The 17,926-nt window shown below is 45.6% G+C and overlaps 3 protein-coding genes across 5 annotated transcripts in view; all 3 read left to right on the top strand.

The window, feature by feature from the left end:
• LHX1 (LIM homeobox 1) overlaps positions 1-11,274 on the top strand; it is a 232,219-nt gene extending 220,945 nt beyond the window's left edge. For both annotated transcript variants that reach the window (XM_042442379.1, XM_042442377.1), the window contains exons 3-5: positions 4,505-4,782; positions 7,451-7,616; positions 9,151-11,274. In XM_042442379.1, coding sequence (XP_042298313.1) covers positions 4,505-4,782; positions 7,451-7,616; positions 9,151-9,533 — 827 coding nt within the window. In that variant the 3' untranslated portion in view covers positions 9,534-11,274. The remainder of the gene's footprint in view (positions 1-4,504; positions 4,783-7,450; positions 7,617-9,150) is intronic.
• The window catches only part of SHPK (sedoheptulokinase), a 938,822-nt gene that overhangs the window by 266,986 nt on the left and 653,910 nt on the right, over positions 1-17,926 (top strand). The gene's annotated exons all lie outside the window — the stretch shown is intronic.
• Positions 16,034-17,926, top strand: part of AATF (apoptosis antagonizing transcription factor) — an 80,939-nt gene continuing 79,046 nt past the window's right edge. For both annotated transcript variants that reach the window (XM_042442360.1, XM_042442359.1), the window contains exon 1: positions 16,034-16,191. In XM_042442360.1, the coding sequence (XP_042298294.1) occupies positions 16,050-16,191 (142 nt within the window). In that variant the 5' untranslated portion in view covers positions 16,034-16,049. The remainder of the gene's footprint in view (positions 16,192-17,926) is intronic.

Below are 17,926 nucleotides of genomic sequence, written 5' to 3'. Positions count from 1 at the left end.
TCTTTCTTTTCTTTCTTTCTTTTCGTCTTTTCTGTTTCATTTGGAATAGTCCCTTCGTCCTTCCGTCCTTTCCTTCCTTCCTTCTTCGTTTCATTTCAAATAGTCCTAGCTTTTCATTCGAAATAGTCCCAGTGTCTTCCTTCCTTCCTTCTCTTCCTTCCTTCCTTCCTTCCTCCTTCCTTCCTTCTTTTCTACTGTCCTCATTCGAAATAGTCCCAGTGTCCTGTCTTCCTTTTTTCCTCCTTTCCTCCTCCTCCTCCTCCTCCCTTCCTTCCTTCCTTCCTTCCTCCTTTCTTTCTTTCTGTTTCTCTCTCTTCCATTCTTTTCTTCTGTTTCATTTGAAATAGTCCTATTTATCAAATAGTTCCAGTGTTCCTTCCTTCCTTCCTTCCTTCCTTCCTTCCGTCCTTCCTTCCTTCTTCATCTCTTATCATTTCCTTCCTTTCTTCTTTTTTCTTTCTTCTTTTCATTTGGAATAGTCCTTCCTTCCTTCCTTCCTTCTTCCTTCCTTCCTTCCTTCTCTTCTCTGTTCATTTCAAATAGTCCTAGCATTTCATTCGAAATAGTCCCAGTGTCTTCCCTTCCTTCCTTCCTTCCGTCCTTCCTTCCTTCCTTCCTTCCTTCTACATCTTCATTTCCTTCCTCTCTTTCTTTCTTTTTTCTTTCTTATGTTTTCATTTGGGAATAGTCCTTCCTTCCTTCCTCCTTCCGTCCTTCCTTCCTTCTTCCTTCCTTCTTTCTTTCATTTCAAATAGTCCTAGCTTTTCATTCGAAATAGTCCCAGTGTCTTCCTTCCTTCCTTCCTTCTTCCTTCCTTCCTTCCTTCCTTCCTTCCTTCCGCGCTCTATCCATCTTCATTTCCCTCCTTTCTTTCGTTTTTTCTTTCTTTCTTCTTTTTCTTCTGTTCATTGGAATAGTCATTCCTTCTTACTTCCTTCCTTCCTTCCTTCCTTCCTTCCCTTCCTTCCTTCTGTTTTCATTTCAAATAGTCCTAGCTATTTTTTCATTCGAAATAGTCACAAAGTGGCTTAGGCCTGAATGAATGAATGAAGGCCTGAAGGAAGGAAAGGCAGTAATGAAGGGTCATTTCAGCGTAATGGCGGGTAAAGATGAACGGGCAAGGCAGTGACGGCCTTACTCAAAGTGCTGGAGTTGTTTCGTGAGTTATGGAGTCTGTGTCTTTGGATAGAGTCCCGTCCTTCCTTCCTTACGTCCTGTACTGCTTGTCTATCCTTCCTTCCGTCCTTTCCTACTGTACATCGAATAGTCCCAGTGTCTATCGTCTTTTTTCCTCCTCCTCCGTCCGTCCGGGCCTTCATTCCTGACTTCCTTCTTTCCTTCCGTCCGTTCGTTTCTTTGTTTGTTTCATTCGTTCTTTCGTCTATGGCAGTTTTCTATTCTATTTCTGTTTCTATTTAAATAGTCCTAGCTATTTCATTCTAGATAGTCCCAGTATCTCCCTTCCGGCCCTTCCTTCCTTCCTCTCTTTGTTTCATTCCTTCTTTCTACTATCTCATTGGAAATAGTCTCTCAGTGTCCTATCTGGGGAAAAGCAGAAGGTGATTATTCTGTGTTACTTTGGGAGCTGAGAGACGGTCCTAAGCTCCTTTGCAGAAGGGGATGAAAGTAGTGACAACAACAACCCAGGAAGGGAAGAAAGGGACAGAAGAGCAGGCAAATATTTGAGGCTTGCAATCCACATGATGAAAGGTGTCTCTTCTTTCCCATTTGCTCTCGGGGGAGTTTGGGCCAAAAGCATCAGAGAAAAGCACATATGCAGAGTTTACTGTCCACACTTTGTTGTCAACCTCTTGGGAGGAGCAGCCAGAGGTGTCTATGGCCCTCTTCCTTTGGTAACCGAAAATTGGATTTACATTTTTAAGTGTCGGAGGAGATCAGAGAAGCACACCTTCAGAGAAGGAGAGCATCAGACAGACACACATTGTGTGCGGCGACACAAAACGTGCAAATGTTTGGCCAGGCAAACTTGGCACGGGGGTGCCAGTGTGTGTATGTGTGTCACTTTCGCACCCGAGTGTCACGGCACATGTGTAAAGTGTGGACGTTTTAGAGGATGAGGAGGAAGAAAAGGGAGAACAACACAAGGCAGCAATTTTCACTCCCCCGGGAGAAAGCGTTCGCACAATTTCCTGCCCTCTTTAAGTAAAGAAAGGAGAAACGGAGAAGAAAGAAAACTGTTTTCCTTTGGAAAATGCGACCCAAACCCATTGATCTCAGCCAGGGCCATTGCAAACACTTGTTTAAAAAGCAGGGCTTCAAAAAGAAAACTCTAGTCTTGTTGCACTGGAGTTTGCAGAGCCAGAGAATTGTGGGCCGAAAGGAACTTTTCCAAGCCATGCTTAATATTACAGTACAGTTGTATACTTAATACTTAGGAGCAAGTGCCATGGGTTAAAGTCAGCATGGCGCGGTTGTTTGAGCGCTGGACTAGGACTTCGGGAGATCAGGGTTCGAATTCGGCTCATCCTTGGAAATGGAGTGACTTTGGGCAAGTCTCACTCTCTGTCCTCAAAGGAAGGCCATGGCAAACGTCCTCTGAGCAAATCTTCCTTCTAAGAACCGGTGGTTTTAGTAGTTTGAGTGTTGAACTAGGACTACCAGGGTTCAAATCCCAACACAGTTTTGGAAACTCACTGAGTTGCCTTGAGCCAAAGAAAACCCTACAAAATTCATGGGGTTTGCATAAGTCAACAGGCAACTTGTCCAGCAATGAGGATTGGCATCCTTTTAGCTTTTTAAATTCACATAAGAGTGAATTGCGACGATGCACAATGCTCATGCGCACAAGAAGGCAGCAGAGGCATAGACTGTTGTGCGAACGGAGCCAGCAGTGTGACCCTTGCGCATAATGCAACTGTCCCATCACATAATGGGACATGTTCCGCATTGGGACACATTGGGACACAGGAGTCCCCATAGAGAGCGACAGCAGATCTTGCCCCATGCCCATGTCACAATTCATGTTTGCATATCGCCACAGCAATGATGCTCCATCGTCATAAAGTTATGCTTTATGAAGAAGGAGGTGCATCTTTACACTGGAAAAAGCATGCAGCTCGACATCACTTTAAGCGCTGAAACTCCATCTTATGGGAACCTAGGCTTTGCAGTTTTTCAAGGTCTTTAGCCTTCCCAGGCCTCACCAAACTACAAATCCCAGGATGGATGGGGCCATGGCAGTTAAAGTGGTGCCAAACTGTGTTAGTTCTACAATGTAGATGCATGCTTGCTCCCTGGGTTCCTATTTAAATCAGCCATAAGGACTGAGAATTTAGGGTTAAAACTCATGCTTTCATACCTTCCAGCCTCCCCAGTTTGGCAAGCACCATCCCAGTTAATCCCTATTAAGCGCTGTGCAAACCAAACTGGTGCGGCCTCTTCTACCTTGTCGTTTTCTTCCTCGTTCACAACATTTTGCCGCCTTGACCACCTTCGCACGGAGTCCTGTGGTTTATTTTTGAGATCCGTACATACATAGGATGGAGCCATGGCAGTTAAAGGGGAATCATAGTGCTATAAGTTTGCAATGTGAAAGGGCCCCCAATCCTTCCGAAATACGGAGCGTCCGTCGAGAGGGAAAGAGGACCAATTTGAAGCTTGATTCGCAAGCCGACCCAGCAGTGTCTGGGACGGTTGCCAAAGTCAATGCGTTTGGATGTATGTTAATTCAGCCCCAAAGTCCTAAATCCCAGGGAGGTTGCGGAGATTTATTACCAGGAATACAAGTTGCGGACGCGGAACATGATGTTCAGTCGTTCTGATTCGGACAAAGCGGTCTAATCATTGCTGCGAATGGAATGACAAAACCCATCCATCAGTGGAACAAGCAAAGGGAATGTGGATTAAAGGGGAAGTTTTAAATAATGATCCATGCATGCATTATGGCTTTGGTTCCCGGGTGTCATGTAGATGTCTTAACCCAGATCCGGAGCAAGGAAGTCGACAACTCTCCATCTGAATTTCATTGGGTTTCTTCAAATGCCACCTTACAATTGTAAAGTGGGAAGGGGTCCCACGGCCATCTTAGTCCAAACCCAAACCACTAAAACTCCCTGGATGTTTTGGACTTCAGTAACCAGAAGCCTCAGTCATCTTGACCGATGGTCTGGGATTCTGGGAGCTATAGTCCAAAATTACCTGGAAGGCCAGAGTTTGGGAATCATATATCATGAAAGATTGCTTCGGATTGCCATTGCCTTCCTCAGAGGCTGAAAGTTTGACTTGCCCCAGGTGACCCAATGGGTTTCCGTGGCCAAGTGGTGATCCGAATCCATGTCCTAATCCAACACTCAAACCACACTGGCTGTATATATCTACATTGTTGTTGTTGTCTTGTGTGCCTTCAAGTCGTTTCCGATGTATGGCAACCCTCAAGCAAACCTATCATGGGGTTCTCTTGGCACATTTCTTTGCAGTCAGATGTAGAATGAATCTCTGGGCCTTTGACTTATGCGTGTGTGTTTCTTCCTCCTTCCTCTTCTAGCCACAACTGGCAGCGACCCCAGCCTCTCCCCCGATTCCCAAGACCCCTGCCCGGATGATGCCAAGGACTCCGAAAGCGCCAATGTCTCCGACAAAGAAGTGGGCAGCAATGAGAACGACGACCAAAACCTGGGGGCCAAACGGAGGGGCCCCCGCACTACCATCAAGGCCAAACAACTGGAGACCCTCAAGGCTGCCTTCGCTGCTACACCGAAACCCACCAGGCACATCCGCGAGCAGTTGGCACAAGAGACTGGCCTGAACATGAGAGTCATCCAGGTAGGAATGTCGGATTGGTGGGGCAAATCCCCTGGCATGGAGCAATGGGGTGAAAGGATGCCCCAGTCTGTGGAGGCTCTCCAGGTATCTCAAGAGCCTTTGGAGCTCATGGAGGACAAGGCTGTGGCCCAGTGTGTGGGGTCACCAATGAAGCAACATGGGCACAATCTTGCCATCTGATCTATCCACAGTCCATGGGCACAGTCAATAATATACAAATATACTCCTTATTTGCTATTTTTAGGGGCACAGGACCCCCATGAAAATGGGGGGGAACACATATTAAAAAGACCACTACTCTTTTAACCTAAGAGAACACCTCTCTAGAAATCTCTAGGTTGGTGGCTCTTAACCTTCCTAATGTCGCAACTCTTTTATACAGTTCCTCATGTTGTGGTGACCCCCAACCGATGGTCTCAGTTCCTAAGGCCATTGGAAATATGGGTTTTGCAATGGTCTTAGGCGACCCCTGAGAAAGCGTTGTCCAACACCCAAAGGGGTCGCAACCCACAAGTTGAGAACCACTGCTCTAGGTCTTCCAGAAGAGGACATCTGCCAGAATTTGGCCACAGAACCACGCTGGCGGACCTACAAATGCCTAGGAATCTCTAGATCCTCCAATGCTAATCTATGCTCAACTTCCAAGCAGAGTTTCTCTGGAGGACCTAGCAATTCCTAAAAAGAACATATTAATCCAATCTGCGGATAATCAAAGCCACAAATGTGGAAGGCCGACCGTACTTGCTCATTGGCTTTGACCACCATAAACCGAGCGAAGCTTGAAACGCTCTTGGCTGGGCACTCCCAACCACATTTATTTGGTTGTAGGATGCGGCGCACCCTGACCTCACCTGGCACAAGGCGTCAGGCTATAAAACACCTGCCAATAGCAAGTGTAATAAAACCCATACATTAAAAAACATCAGCAGCTAACATGCTTGGGCATGACTGATGGTTAAACTGAAATGTTTGCCAGCTGACCGGCCTGAAACAACCGGTCCTGCTCTTCTGCTGTTTAACAGGCAAGAGAAAGCCAGCATGATGTAGTGCTTTGAGTGTTGGACTATGACTCTGGAGACCAGGGTTCGATTCCCAGCTTGGCCATTAAACCCACTGGGTGACTTTGGGCACGTCACACTCTCTCAGCCTCAAGGGAAGGCCATGGCAAACCTCCTTGAACAAATCTTGCCAAGAAAATCCCATTCAAGGTTCTCTTTAGAGTTTCCATAAGTTGAAAAGGACTTGAAGATACACAACACATACACAAACATTGCAAAGTATCGGTGAGACTGGGACAAAACATGGAAAGAGCACCATTTCCAAACCGATGCCAGCCCATGCAGAGGGCAGCTTTCGGGAAGGAAGTGTTACTTAAGGTTGCCACATTTTTGTAAGGCGATAATCTCTCCCATCACCTTCCCCATTTGAAGTTAATGGTATCAAGGCCTTCCCAGTTTCTGGAGGAAGGTGCCAACTCCACCCCTGTCTACAGATATACTTCAGGCCACAAAACCGGTGTGTTCCTGGGCAGGACTTTCTTTTAACACAACATTTGGCTCCAGAAGCACAAACAACAGGGAAAGAAAAGGGATGGGTTTTGTTTTTGTTGTTGCGTGCCTCCAAGTTGTTTCCGAATTGCGACACTAAGGCAAAGCTATTTTGAGGGACTTGCAATGGTGACATCGGAACAGGGACTGGTTGGCGGAATGGACTACGTTGCTTATGGAAATCCCCCTCGTAAGCTTTTCTTGCCCAGATTGATCCAGAGCCCTGGATAGTCTTTGGAGGGGAGACCACCGAGAAATCCCAAGCGCTGTAGATTGTGTTTCGGAGGAAGGAAACGGCCAAACATCCTCTAAAGATTCCCCACCTAAGAAACATTTGTATTGCAATGTGAGGATCTGGATGGATGGATGGCTGTCAGTTCTGACCTGTAGACAAAATGAGGGCACCCCTACTCCCAAAAAACCAAGAGCTCGGACCCTTCCTATTAAATATTTATTCGTTTCCCAAACTTGTAACTGTTGCAGTGACTCAATCCTCCTGCAAAAACACCAAGGGAAAGGAAAGGAAGGCGGCAAAATCAAATGCCTCCCAAACTTTGGTCCTCCAGATGTTTCGGACTTCAGGTCCCAGAATCCCAAACTCTTCTTGGCTTCTGGGACCTGAGTTCCAAAACACTTGGAGGATTAAACTTTGGGCACCGTATCGTGGATGATGCTCCAGGTCTCTTTGCAATGCTAGAACTATGGAGAGGGAAGGAAACTTAACCTTGTGTACGTGTGTGAATTCTCATTGATAGACCATTGATCCTTCATTGATAAATGTCCCTCCAGATGGACCCTTGAACTGCATCTGTGACCCAAATGAAGATGTAGGGATATTTTTTATCCATGCCAGTTTTGGCACCCTCCAATTGGGTTTGGTTGTGGCTGCACATGTAGGCATCTGTCTGGTTTGCCATTTGGACCCTTGCGGAGGGTCTCCAAAGCCTCCAGCCACCCTCTTTGTGGGTTTCAGAACCGGGTGGAAGAGACCCCAAAAAGCCATGCAGGAACCCACCATCAAAGCACCTAGCTCTCCAAATCTGCCCCTCTCCTCCTGGACCTTCTCCCTTTCCAAGGTGCCCTCCTTCACCCCTGCCTTCTCTCTTTTCCCTCCATGCCAGGTTTGGTTCCAGAACCGGCGCTCCAAGGAGAGGCGCATGAAGCAGCTGAGCGCCCTGGGGGCCCGGCGGCATGCCTTTTTCCGAAGCCCACGGCGCATGAGGCCGCTGGTGGACCGCCTCGAACCTGGAGAACTCATCCCCAACGGGCCCTTCTCCTTCTACGGAGGTGGGTAAGCACTGGGGCTGCATCCACACTGCAGAAAGAATCTGGCTTGGCACCACTTTAACCGCCATGGCACAAGGCTGTGGAGTTGGGCCCAGGAAGGCCCATGTCCCCCATGTCTTCAAGAACAGTGTTTTGTTTTTAATGGTACCTGGAAGGGGGAAAAATCCCTTGCGAATACCTTTTGGACCTTAGCCAGGACTCTGGCGAAACAGCGTCAAGAAGGAGAGGCTAACGGTGAAATGGCCCTGATCATAAATACAGATATGCCTTTAATGCACTTTAAATGTAAGCACAAAATACAATTTTGAAAGAAAGCAGTCCCACGGGGGTCTACTCCTTATTGGCTTTTAATGCATCCCTCTCCAGCATATAGTTATATATCACAGTTCAAAACAGTTTATCTTAAGATTTGGTCATTCATTGACCAAAAGAGTATTAGAAAGTGGGAACGTTTCCTTCTTGGTAGCTGGAGTCTCTCTGCATTCCTCCATATACCAATAAATTGAAGAGCGAGGGACTCACTTTTTTGGTTGTCGGATTAGTTTTGAGAACTGGGGAACGTTTATGACGGAGAGGGGATGGCACTTGCTACCGTGGCCATGCCTTGGACAGCAAAATGTCTTGGGTCAGCCCTGGGGGATCATAGCATTTTCATCCAGTGGATTAGTAGGAAATGAACCCGATCCCATTGTCCTGGGTTCTGGACTAACTTATGTCCGAGGACTTGGCTCCTTTTAAGAGGTACAGTACAACCATGCAATATGTTGAGTAACTTTACTAAAGGGCAATCTTATACCCATTGATTCTGATGCAAATGGTGTGTGGTGTGGTTGGTTCTCTTCCCATTTGCATAGTCTTAGTAAGTGAATGAAAAGTTGGCCCAGATATGTCAAATGGTTCTTCTTTTTTTATGGTGTAGGAACTTATCCCTATTGTTTCCACGTTATTTCTGCATCTGGTACCAAAGTTTGCCATGTGAGGTCTGTAAGGGAGGCTTTGAGATTCAAGCGAGTAGGAGCTGGGATACTCCTGAGTTGGGACCTCAGGAGGACAGGCAAGAGTTGTTTGACCTTATATCTGAGAAAGAGAATAAGCATTGCCCAATACTGCAATACTGTTTTATTGCAAATGTCCCCAATTTGCCTAATCTACGCAGGCAGCCAAACTCAGCCTTTCTTCACAAAGAAACTGGGTTATCGTGGGCACGCAGGATTTCTATTGCCATGGCAGGTGCGGCGTCTCGAAGGACGCAACGATTTTACATCTGCGGATGTCAACGCCGTACTTGGTCATAACGCTTGGGCATTTATAGATTGCATTTTCACATTCCAAGAGCTTTTGACAGGTATTTATCTCAGCAATCCATACGTCGGCATCAACTCTGTAAGACAGGCTTCGGTTAGGGAGTAACTACTCACAAATAACATGTTACTCGCAAGTTGGAAGAGACCTCAAGGGCCATCCAGTCCCTCCTTTAACCCCTCCTTATGCATGCCTTACTATGCCAACCTTCTTTCTCTCTTCCGTCCACCAGATTATCAGAGCGAATACTACGGACCCGGGAGCAACTACGACTTCTTCCCGCAAGGACCCCCTTCCTCTCAAGCTCAGACGCCGGTGGATCTCCCGTTCGTGCCGTCCTCGGGGCCCTCCGGCACACCTTTGGGGGGCATGGACCACCCTTTACCGGGACACCACCCTTCCAGCGACGCCCAGCGTTTCACGGATATCTTGTCCCATCCGCCAGGTGATTCGCCCAGTCCGGAACCCAACTTGCCCGGTTCCTTGCACTCCATGTCGGCAGAAGTTTTCGGCCCGAGCCCGCCGTTTTCTTCGATATCCGTCAACGGCGCCGGCGGCAACTACGCCAACCACTTGTCGCATCCGCCCGAAATGAACGAGGCTGCCGTATGGTAGCTTTAAACGCCGGGACTGAGCGCCGGGTCAACCTTCCTCCCGCTTATATTGAGGTGTACAGAGATGCGTTCAAACATGTAGAACAATTTTGTTTTCGTCACTGCTTTAAGACGATATCTATTGTGTTTTTTTGGAGGAGAGGGGTTCCCTTTTACCCTCTTTATTCTTTTGTTGAACTGGACCCTTTCATTTCAGATCTAAGTCCAGATATGGTTTTGTTACGGACCGAACAGCGGCGGTGGGGGGGGGAAAGGGACGATCTTCGTAATACGGAACGACGGACCGGCGACGGAAAGGACAAAAACTTTTTGTACCGAGTGGCAAAAGACACTGACGGAGCGGATGTGTTTCGATACTACCGTACTGCCATATATTTATGGGGTTGCATATACTGGGCACCCGCGTTCGCTGGATGGTAACTCTATGAATCGGGTGGGGAAAGAACAAAACCGTTCTCAGATATTGAAAGAAAAGGCAAGGTCAACCACAACAAGGAAAGCTTCAAGGAAACTCCGAGCAGTTTTTGAAACCATGGTTTGGTCACTTTGTTAATTTTCGCCTTCGGAAACCGAACGCAACCCGCGACGGCAGAACTTTTCAGCCTCGGAAACGTCGGCCGAGGCGAAAGAAACGTAGGTTTTTTGCTTTTCGTTATTTTTGGGGAATCGTTTCTGTTTCGTTTTGCGTTCCGTTTTCCGTCTCTTGGCCAAATGAAAATAGCCGATATTTAAACGTAAAAGCCCTCAGCATCAACTCTTCTACCTTTTCGGAGCGACACACGCCGATAATCCTCAGAACCCAGAAGTCCTTTTTTTTGCGAGGCTTCTAAAGTTTCAAAGAAAGAAAAGACTTGCAAAGAAACGAACCACAACAAAAGCCGTCTACCTTCACGGAAACGAGAAAAAAAAGCTAAACAAAGAAAAATAAAAAACCACGCATAAATAAATAAATAAATAAATAAAGACTCTATGGAACTAGAAAAATAAAACAGTCAACTGTTTACGTCGAATGTTAAATTCAGGAGCTCAACGTTTTACTATAATGATGCTACTACTACTAATAAAAAAATCCTGTTTTAGAACCTCTTGTTCAAAAGCAACGTGTTTTGAGCAATCAACCAAAATAGTTTGTTTTCTTTTCCTCCTTCTTCTTCTCCTTCTCCTTCTTCTTTTCCGTAGATGTTATATAAGACATTACAGGGCTTGTGTTTCACTGTGCTAGTTTGTAAAAGGTGGTGTTTACAGAAGGCAAAGAATAAAAGGAATACCTATAAAAAAACCAGATAGTTGCCAAATAAAACGATTCTAGAGCACAAAATATCCTTTGTTTCGGGGGGGACGTCGCACCCGCAGCCCACAAATGTTAAAGGTTAAAAGCGGGGGGGGGGGAACAAATTGAACATCGTTGCTAATGTTTAGTCCTGTTTCACATTAATGGGAGTGTTAATACGACTGATATAGACCCACACAGGTTTTATTTTTGTGTCTTTGAAAGAAAAAAAGAAAAGAATAAGTCCAGAATATTTAAATTTTATGGTCGGATACGCAGCCGGCAGCTGCTGCTTTCTTTCCTTTCCTTTCCTTTCCTTTATATATTACTATTTCTCATATGTCTTTTATTATTGTTCAAATAAAACCTAAGCTTGTGTGACCTCCAGTGCATATTAGACCATTCACTGTATGAAAAGGGGTGGGTTTGGGGAAAGGAAAGGCGGATTACACAAAAGTTTGTGAATTTTTAATAAAACTAGAAAACCTGATGTTTAGATAACCTTGTGTTTCATTCGGTGCTTTCAGTGGTTTATGTCGCATTACTGGGGCGCATCAGCTGCGAAGGAATTGAACTTAAGGCTGACTTGTAATGTTGCCGAAAGCATTTGTAGGCTTTTCCCATCAGGGACATAGCCAAGGGGGGGGGTTCTTGGGGTCCGGACCCCCCCTTCCATTAGAAAAATGAATGGTGCATGCTTCTGCGCCCAAGCCCCATTATAATGGTGGCACTTACTCTGGACCCCCCCCCTTCCTAAAATCCTGGCTACGTCCCTGTTCCCATGCGCGATTCCTTCTTTGTAATGTATTGTTGTCTTTAATATTCCAAAGGGATATGGACAAATGCAGGTAGACTAAACAGAGCGGGCTAAAAACCACATTTGATACCAGAGGCAGGAATAATAGGGAATAGTGTCCTGCGTCTGAAAAACGGTGCGCTTTTTTGTTCGGAGCAAACAGCGTGGAAGTTAAACAACCAAGAGTAAGGTAAGCTTTTGCATATGTATATGGCCAGTTACAGACTGCCAAAATAAGGCTGCTTTGGGTCTCTTTGGAGGTATGCTGTTTAAATGATGCATGCGCCCTAAGAATCCAGAAGCTGCACCAAAAGCTGGACTCCGGTGCTTAGGAATGGAGTGTGGCTTTGGCGCGACCTCCGGACTCTTAGGATCCATGCGTCATTGAAATAGCATACCTCCAAAGAGACTCGAAGCAGCTTTATTTTGGCAGTCTGATATGGGTCTTGCGTCAGCCTCCATACTTTCCTTGGAAAGTTCATGGGTAATGAACGTAAAGCCTTGCTTAAGTCTCATGTTGGATATGGGCCTGGCTTCAGCTCCCATGCCTTCCTTAGAGAATGTATGGGCAATTTAGGTGCTTTTTCTAAGGCAGCCCTTGTCCGGGAGAACTGAGCAAAAAGTGAAGGATGGTGACATCTTAAGTGGGAATGCTAGAATATAACCTGACTATCTATCTTTCAGGTAGGACCATGTTCCAAACTACTACTACTTTCCTATACTGTTCAATGTCTTCAGGTTGACATTGGCCTGTTACAGACTGCCAAAATAAAGCTGCTTTGGGTCTCTTTGAAGGTGTGCTATTTAAATGATGCATGGGTCCTAAGAATCCAGAAGCCGCACCAAAGCTGCACTCCAGTGCTTAGGAATGGAGTATGGCTTTGGCGCGACCTCCGGACTCTTAGGACCCATGCGTCATTTAAATAGCATATCTCCAAAGAGACCCGAAGCAGCTTTATTTTGGCAGTCTGTAACAGGCCTTAGACTTCTTTCTTGGCAATGTTTATTCAAAGGAGCATTGCCTTTGCCTTCCTCTGAGGCTGGGAGAGTGTGGGTTGCCCAAAGTCAACCAGTGGGTTTCCATTGCTGAGCAGGGATATGGACCCTGGTCTCCTAGAATCCCAGTTTTATACTTAAAATGCACTACGCCACACTGTTATGTGCCTTCAAGTAGACACTGACTTATGGCAACCCTATCCTGATGCTTCCTCCTTGGTACAATTTATTCTGGCAAAGTTTGTTGTGGGTTTTTTGGGCTGCATTGCCATGTCCTAAAAGAGTTTATTCCTGACGTTTCGCCAGCACCTGTGGCATTGGCATCTTCACAGATAGAAAATTATGTTCTATCATTGACTGCTTTCCTATACTGGAACTACAGGGAACATACACCCGAAAGGCACCAGATTTTGGAAGCCAAGCTGGATCAGCCCTGGTTAGTACTTGGGCGGGAGACTGCCAGCAAAGACTAGGCTAGATTTCAGAGGAAGGAACTAGCAAAACCACACATTGAGTACTCCTTGTCTGTGAAATTCATGGGATTGCCATAAATCGGCACATGACCTGAAGGCACATACATATATAATGGATATAGAAATACGTTCATTTTGTGCTTGGGGCGTGTGGTGTCCTATCCGATGAGCTATTCTGAATTTAATCCTCTCCCAAATGAAATATGGCACAACACCGTGCATAAATAACTAAGGTGACACAAGGCTTTTTGTTTATGCATAAGACCGTGTCACAAATTTGAGATGAATGCTTTACCTCTGGCATGAGCTATTGTGTGACCAACATCCAAGGCATCTACAAAGCTGAGGTCAAATTAAACTTCATGTCAGGGACAAGAAGGCCTGGCCCTCCAGTTCTTCCCAAAAATGCGACCCCCAGCATTCCTGACCATTGGTTAGGGCTGCTGGGATTTGCAGTCCCAACCCCATACGTTGTGTTAAGATGCTACAAGACTCCTATTTGCAGTGAAAAGAGATTAATGCAGCTACTCTCCCTGTCCTAAGACATGTCCTAAGCATGTTTCCTCAGATGTAAACCCCATAGGTATTAAGGTTTGTTGTGTGCCTTCAAGTCATTCCCTATGATCATGGGCTTTTCTCCTTCTTTAGAGGAGGTTTGCCATTGCCATCCTCTGAGAGAGTGTGACTTGCCCAGCCATGATTCGAACCCTATTCTCCAGAGTCATAGTCCAATGCTCAAAACCACTATACCACCCTGGTTCTCCAATTCCTCTTTGTTTTGGGATGGGTTGGCTTATTGCCACCAATAAAAGTGGCTACACTTTTGAAAGCTGCTCACCAAAGCATGCATTTCCCATTATATTTACTACTTTCCTATATTGGGTCGAAAAGCATCTTGCACTCTGGGAGGTTAGAAATGCAATTTTTGCCCAGATCGATAGATCAGCATTGTTTTTCTGGCAAGGCTGAACGCTTCCATAAGTACCTATCTCTTGTTATCGAATTCTCAATGCGTCCTGTGTGTATATGTTTGTTGTTGCGTTATCCCACTCGGTTGGGTACATGGCCAAGCCACATTGAACTCATAGAGACGACCCTTAGGTAAATGCGCTTCAAAACTGCATGACTCTACACTCGTTTCTTCTCTTATAAACTTTGTCATATGGCCTTGTATTTTTTGTGTGCCAATGCATGGCTTGGTGTCATGCGTTGCTAGTGTGGTATATCCATAGTCGCACTTTAAATTGCACGCATAGCGCTGATAATGAAACTCCTATTTACACACCAGTTCTACTACAGCTATGTGCATCTGTCTACAACAGGTAAGGTAAGTACAGTGGACTCTCCATATTCACTGTGGTTAAGCGCACAGGACCCCCGTGAAAGTGGGAATAACGCAAATAAGAAACACACTCCAGGGCAATTCTGTGGTCAAGATCTGCCAGACGTTGACCATGAATATGCGCTGGAGGACCAACAAATGCCTGGAGAAGTGTTCTCTCTAGCAACCTCTAGGTCCTCCAGCGTGACTTTGGCAGAGGTTGACCATAGAGTCATTGCTGGAGGACCGAGAAGTTCATAGAAAGAACGTACTGTATTAATCAAATCTGCTAATAATCAAATCCACAAAAGTCAATAGCTGGAAATGCTGAGGGCCAACTGTAGTAGCAGCCTCCAGAGAGCAATGTGAATACAGTAGTAGAATATAGAGAAAGGGGGAGAGCTTATAAGGCTGTCTTATCAACTTCCTTCAGCATGTTAAAAATTATATATATATGTGTATATGTATACATATATGTGTGTATGTATGTATATATATGTGTGTGTACACATATATATGTATGTGTATTTGTGTGTGTGTATATATACATATATGTGTGTATGTATGTATATATGTCTGTGTGTATACATATATATGTGTATGTATGTGTATATATATGTGTGTGTGTATACATATATATGTATGTGTATTTGTGTGTGTGTATATACATATATATTATTATTATTAACCTTTATTTATATAGCGCTGTAAATTTACACAGCGCTGTACATACAATCTTTTAGTTAGACATATATATGTGTGTGTGTGTGTGTGTGTGTGTGTGTGTATGTGTGTGTGTGTGTATATATATATATACATATATATGTGTGTGTATATATGTGTGTGTGTATGGGTGGGTGTATATATATATATACTGTATATACATATATATATATGTGTGTGTGTGTGTGTGTGTGTGTGTTTATTTTTAACACACTGGAGGGAGTTCATAAGACATGCTTATCAGTTACACATATATAACTGATACATCATATAACTATATATAAATATATATACATAGTTCTGATTGTTAAAATAGAAATCATAAGACAGGAGAAGTTGGGGAAAGAAAGTCACCCCTGGTTCAAACCACACTGCAGAAATAACCCAGTTTGAGACCACTTGAACTGCCCTGGCTCGACGCTAGGGGATTCTGGGAACTGTAGTTTCTGTGAGTCGTCGACTCTTTTCTGTCAGGGAACAATAAACTACAAATCCCAGGATTCCTTAGCACCGAGCCAGGACAAAGTGCTTTCAAACTGGATTATTTTCTGCAGTGTGGTTTGGACCATATATATATATATGTACATATATAGTGTAATTTAGGTTGCCTTGTAATTGAGGACAATGCAGCAATGATCCAGTTTGAGACCACTTTAAGTGCCCTGGCTGAAGGCTAAGGAAATACTGGGAATGATAGTTTATTGTTTTCTGACAGAGAAAGGCTCTGTGTCTCAACGTTTCCCAGAATCCCTTGAGCCAGGGGCAGCTATAGCGCTCTCAAACTGGGCTACTCCTGCAGTGAGTTATGGAACCAAAGTGAGGCTTTTCTTTTTCCCCTCAGCTGAGGTAACCATATTAGTGCCACGGGGTCTCCATACCGCCCCTGCGCGGCGCCCTCTGGCCACGCCCCCTTCCGCGTGGGGCGGGGCGGGGCCAAAATGGAGGCGGAGGAGGAGGAGAAGGAAAAGGGAAGAAGGAAGCTGCCAAACAAAATGGCGGCGCCTTTGGCTGAGGAGCTGGAGCGCCTGCTCAACCCTCTGCCCAGCGCCCCTCAGGACCCCGAGGACGAGCCGGAGGACGGTGGGGAGCCAGGATAGGCATCCATTGACCGATATAGGCAGATAGAAACCTATATAGACACGCCTATCTATGGGTTTGTGGGGGGAATGTATGCCTTTTATTATGGGGCTGGTCTTAGACACGTGTTTAAACGGGGAGGTGCCCCCTTCAGACATACATTACCTCCTTAGACACGTGTCCAAGGAGACCCAGTCAGACATACATACCTCTACCTTTCCCCAAAACACGTGTGTAAGGAGGCTCATTCAGACGTACCTTCCCCTTTCCCAAACACACGTGTCTAAGGAGACTTATGCAGACATATCTATCTATCTATATAGATACACACCTCCCTCTTTCCTCTGTGTCTTTGAGGAAAGGGGGAGGTGTGTATGTTTGTATCAGTCTCCTTAGACACGTGTGCGTTTGGGGAAAGGAGGAGGTATGTATGTCTGAATGGGTCTCCTTAGACACGTGTCTGAGCGGGGTATGTAACTGTAGGAGTCTCCTTAGACACGTGTCTCTTTGGGGAAAGGGGGAGGTATGCGTGTCTGAATGGGTCTCCTTAGACACGTGTGTTTGGGAAAGGGGGAGGTATTCTGAATGAGTCTTCCAGGACACGTGTGTTTGGGGAGAGGAGGAAGTATGTATGTCTGAATGGGTCTCTAGACCTATTGTTTGGGGAAAGGGGGATGCATGTGTGTCTGAATGGATCTCCCTCCTTGAGACTTATGTTTGGGGGGGGGAAAGGGGGAGGTATGTGTTTATGAATGAGTCTTCCAAGACACGTGTCTGGGGAGAAGGTAGAGGTATGTAAGTGCATGAGTCTCCCTAGAGACGTGTATGTTTGGGAAAAGGGGAGGTATGTATGTCTTTCTGAATGAGACACACTTGTGTGTACAGTATTTGGGGAAATGAGGAAGTATGTATGTCTGAATGGGTCTCCTTTCTGGACGCTTGCGTTTGGGGTGAAAGGGGGAGGTATGGATGTCTGGATAAGTCTCACTTCTGGACATGGGTTTGTGTTTGGGGAAAGGAGGAGGTATGTATGTTTGAATGGGTCTCCTTAGACTCATGTGTGTATGTGTGGGGAAGGGGGAGGTATGTGTTGTTTTTGGGTTATTTCTGCAGGAGTCTCCCTGGACATCTGTGGAAGTCCTTTGAAAGTATTGTAACCCGCCTTGAATCCCATTCTGGGAGAAAGGCGGGATATGAATCCATGAAACGATGAGGATGATGATGATGATAATAAAAAATGGGGAAAGAGGAGGTACATTTGTCCCTCCACATTTGTGGCTTTGACTTTTACCTTTGTAGCTCCTCCTGTGAAACTCTATGGTCAATTTTAACTAAAAGTCGCACTGAAAGTCCTAGAGATTCCTAGAGCGAATACTCTACTAGGCCTTTGTAGCTCCTCCAGAGCAAGTCTATGGTCAGTGTCTGTCGGACATTGACCACAGAGTTGCCCTGGAGGACCTAGAGATCCCTAGAGAGACTACTCTACTAGGTCTTTGTAGCTCCTCCAGCGCATTTCTGTGGTCAGTGTCTGTCGGACATTGACCACAGAGTTGCCCTGGAGGACCTAGATATTCCTAAAGAGGATACTCTACTAGGTCTTTGTAGCTCCTCCAGCGCAGTTCGATGGTCAGTGTCTGTCGGACATTGACCACAGAGTTGCCCTGAAGGACCTAGATATTCCTAAAGAGGATACTCTACTAGGCCTTTGTAGCTCCTCCAGGGCAGTCCTATGGTCAGT

Source organism: Sceloporus undulatus, chromosome 11, assembly GCF_019175285.1.
Source record: "Sceloporus undulatus isolate JIND9_A2432 ecotype Alabama chromosome 11, SceUnd_v1.1, whole genome shotgun sequence".
NCBI lineage: Eukaryota > Metazoa > Chordata > Lepidosauria > Squamata > Phrynosomatidae > Sceloporus > Sceloporus undulatus.
This window is presented reverse-complemented; position numbering and strand designations above follow the sequence as displayed.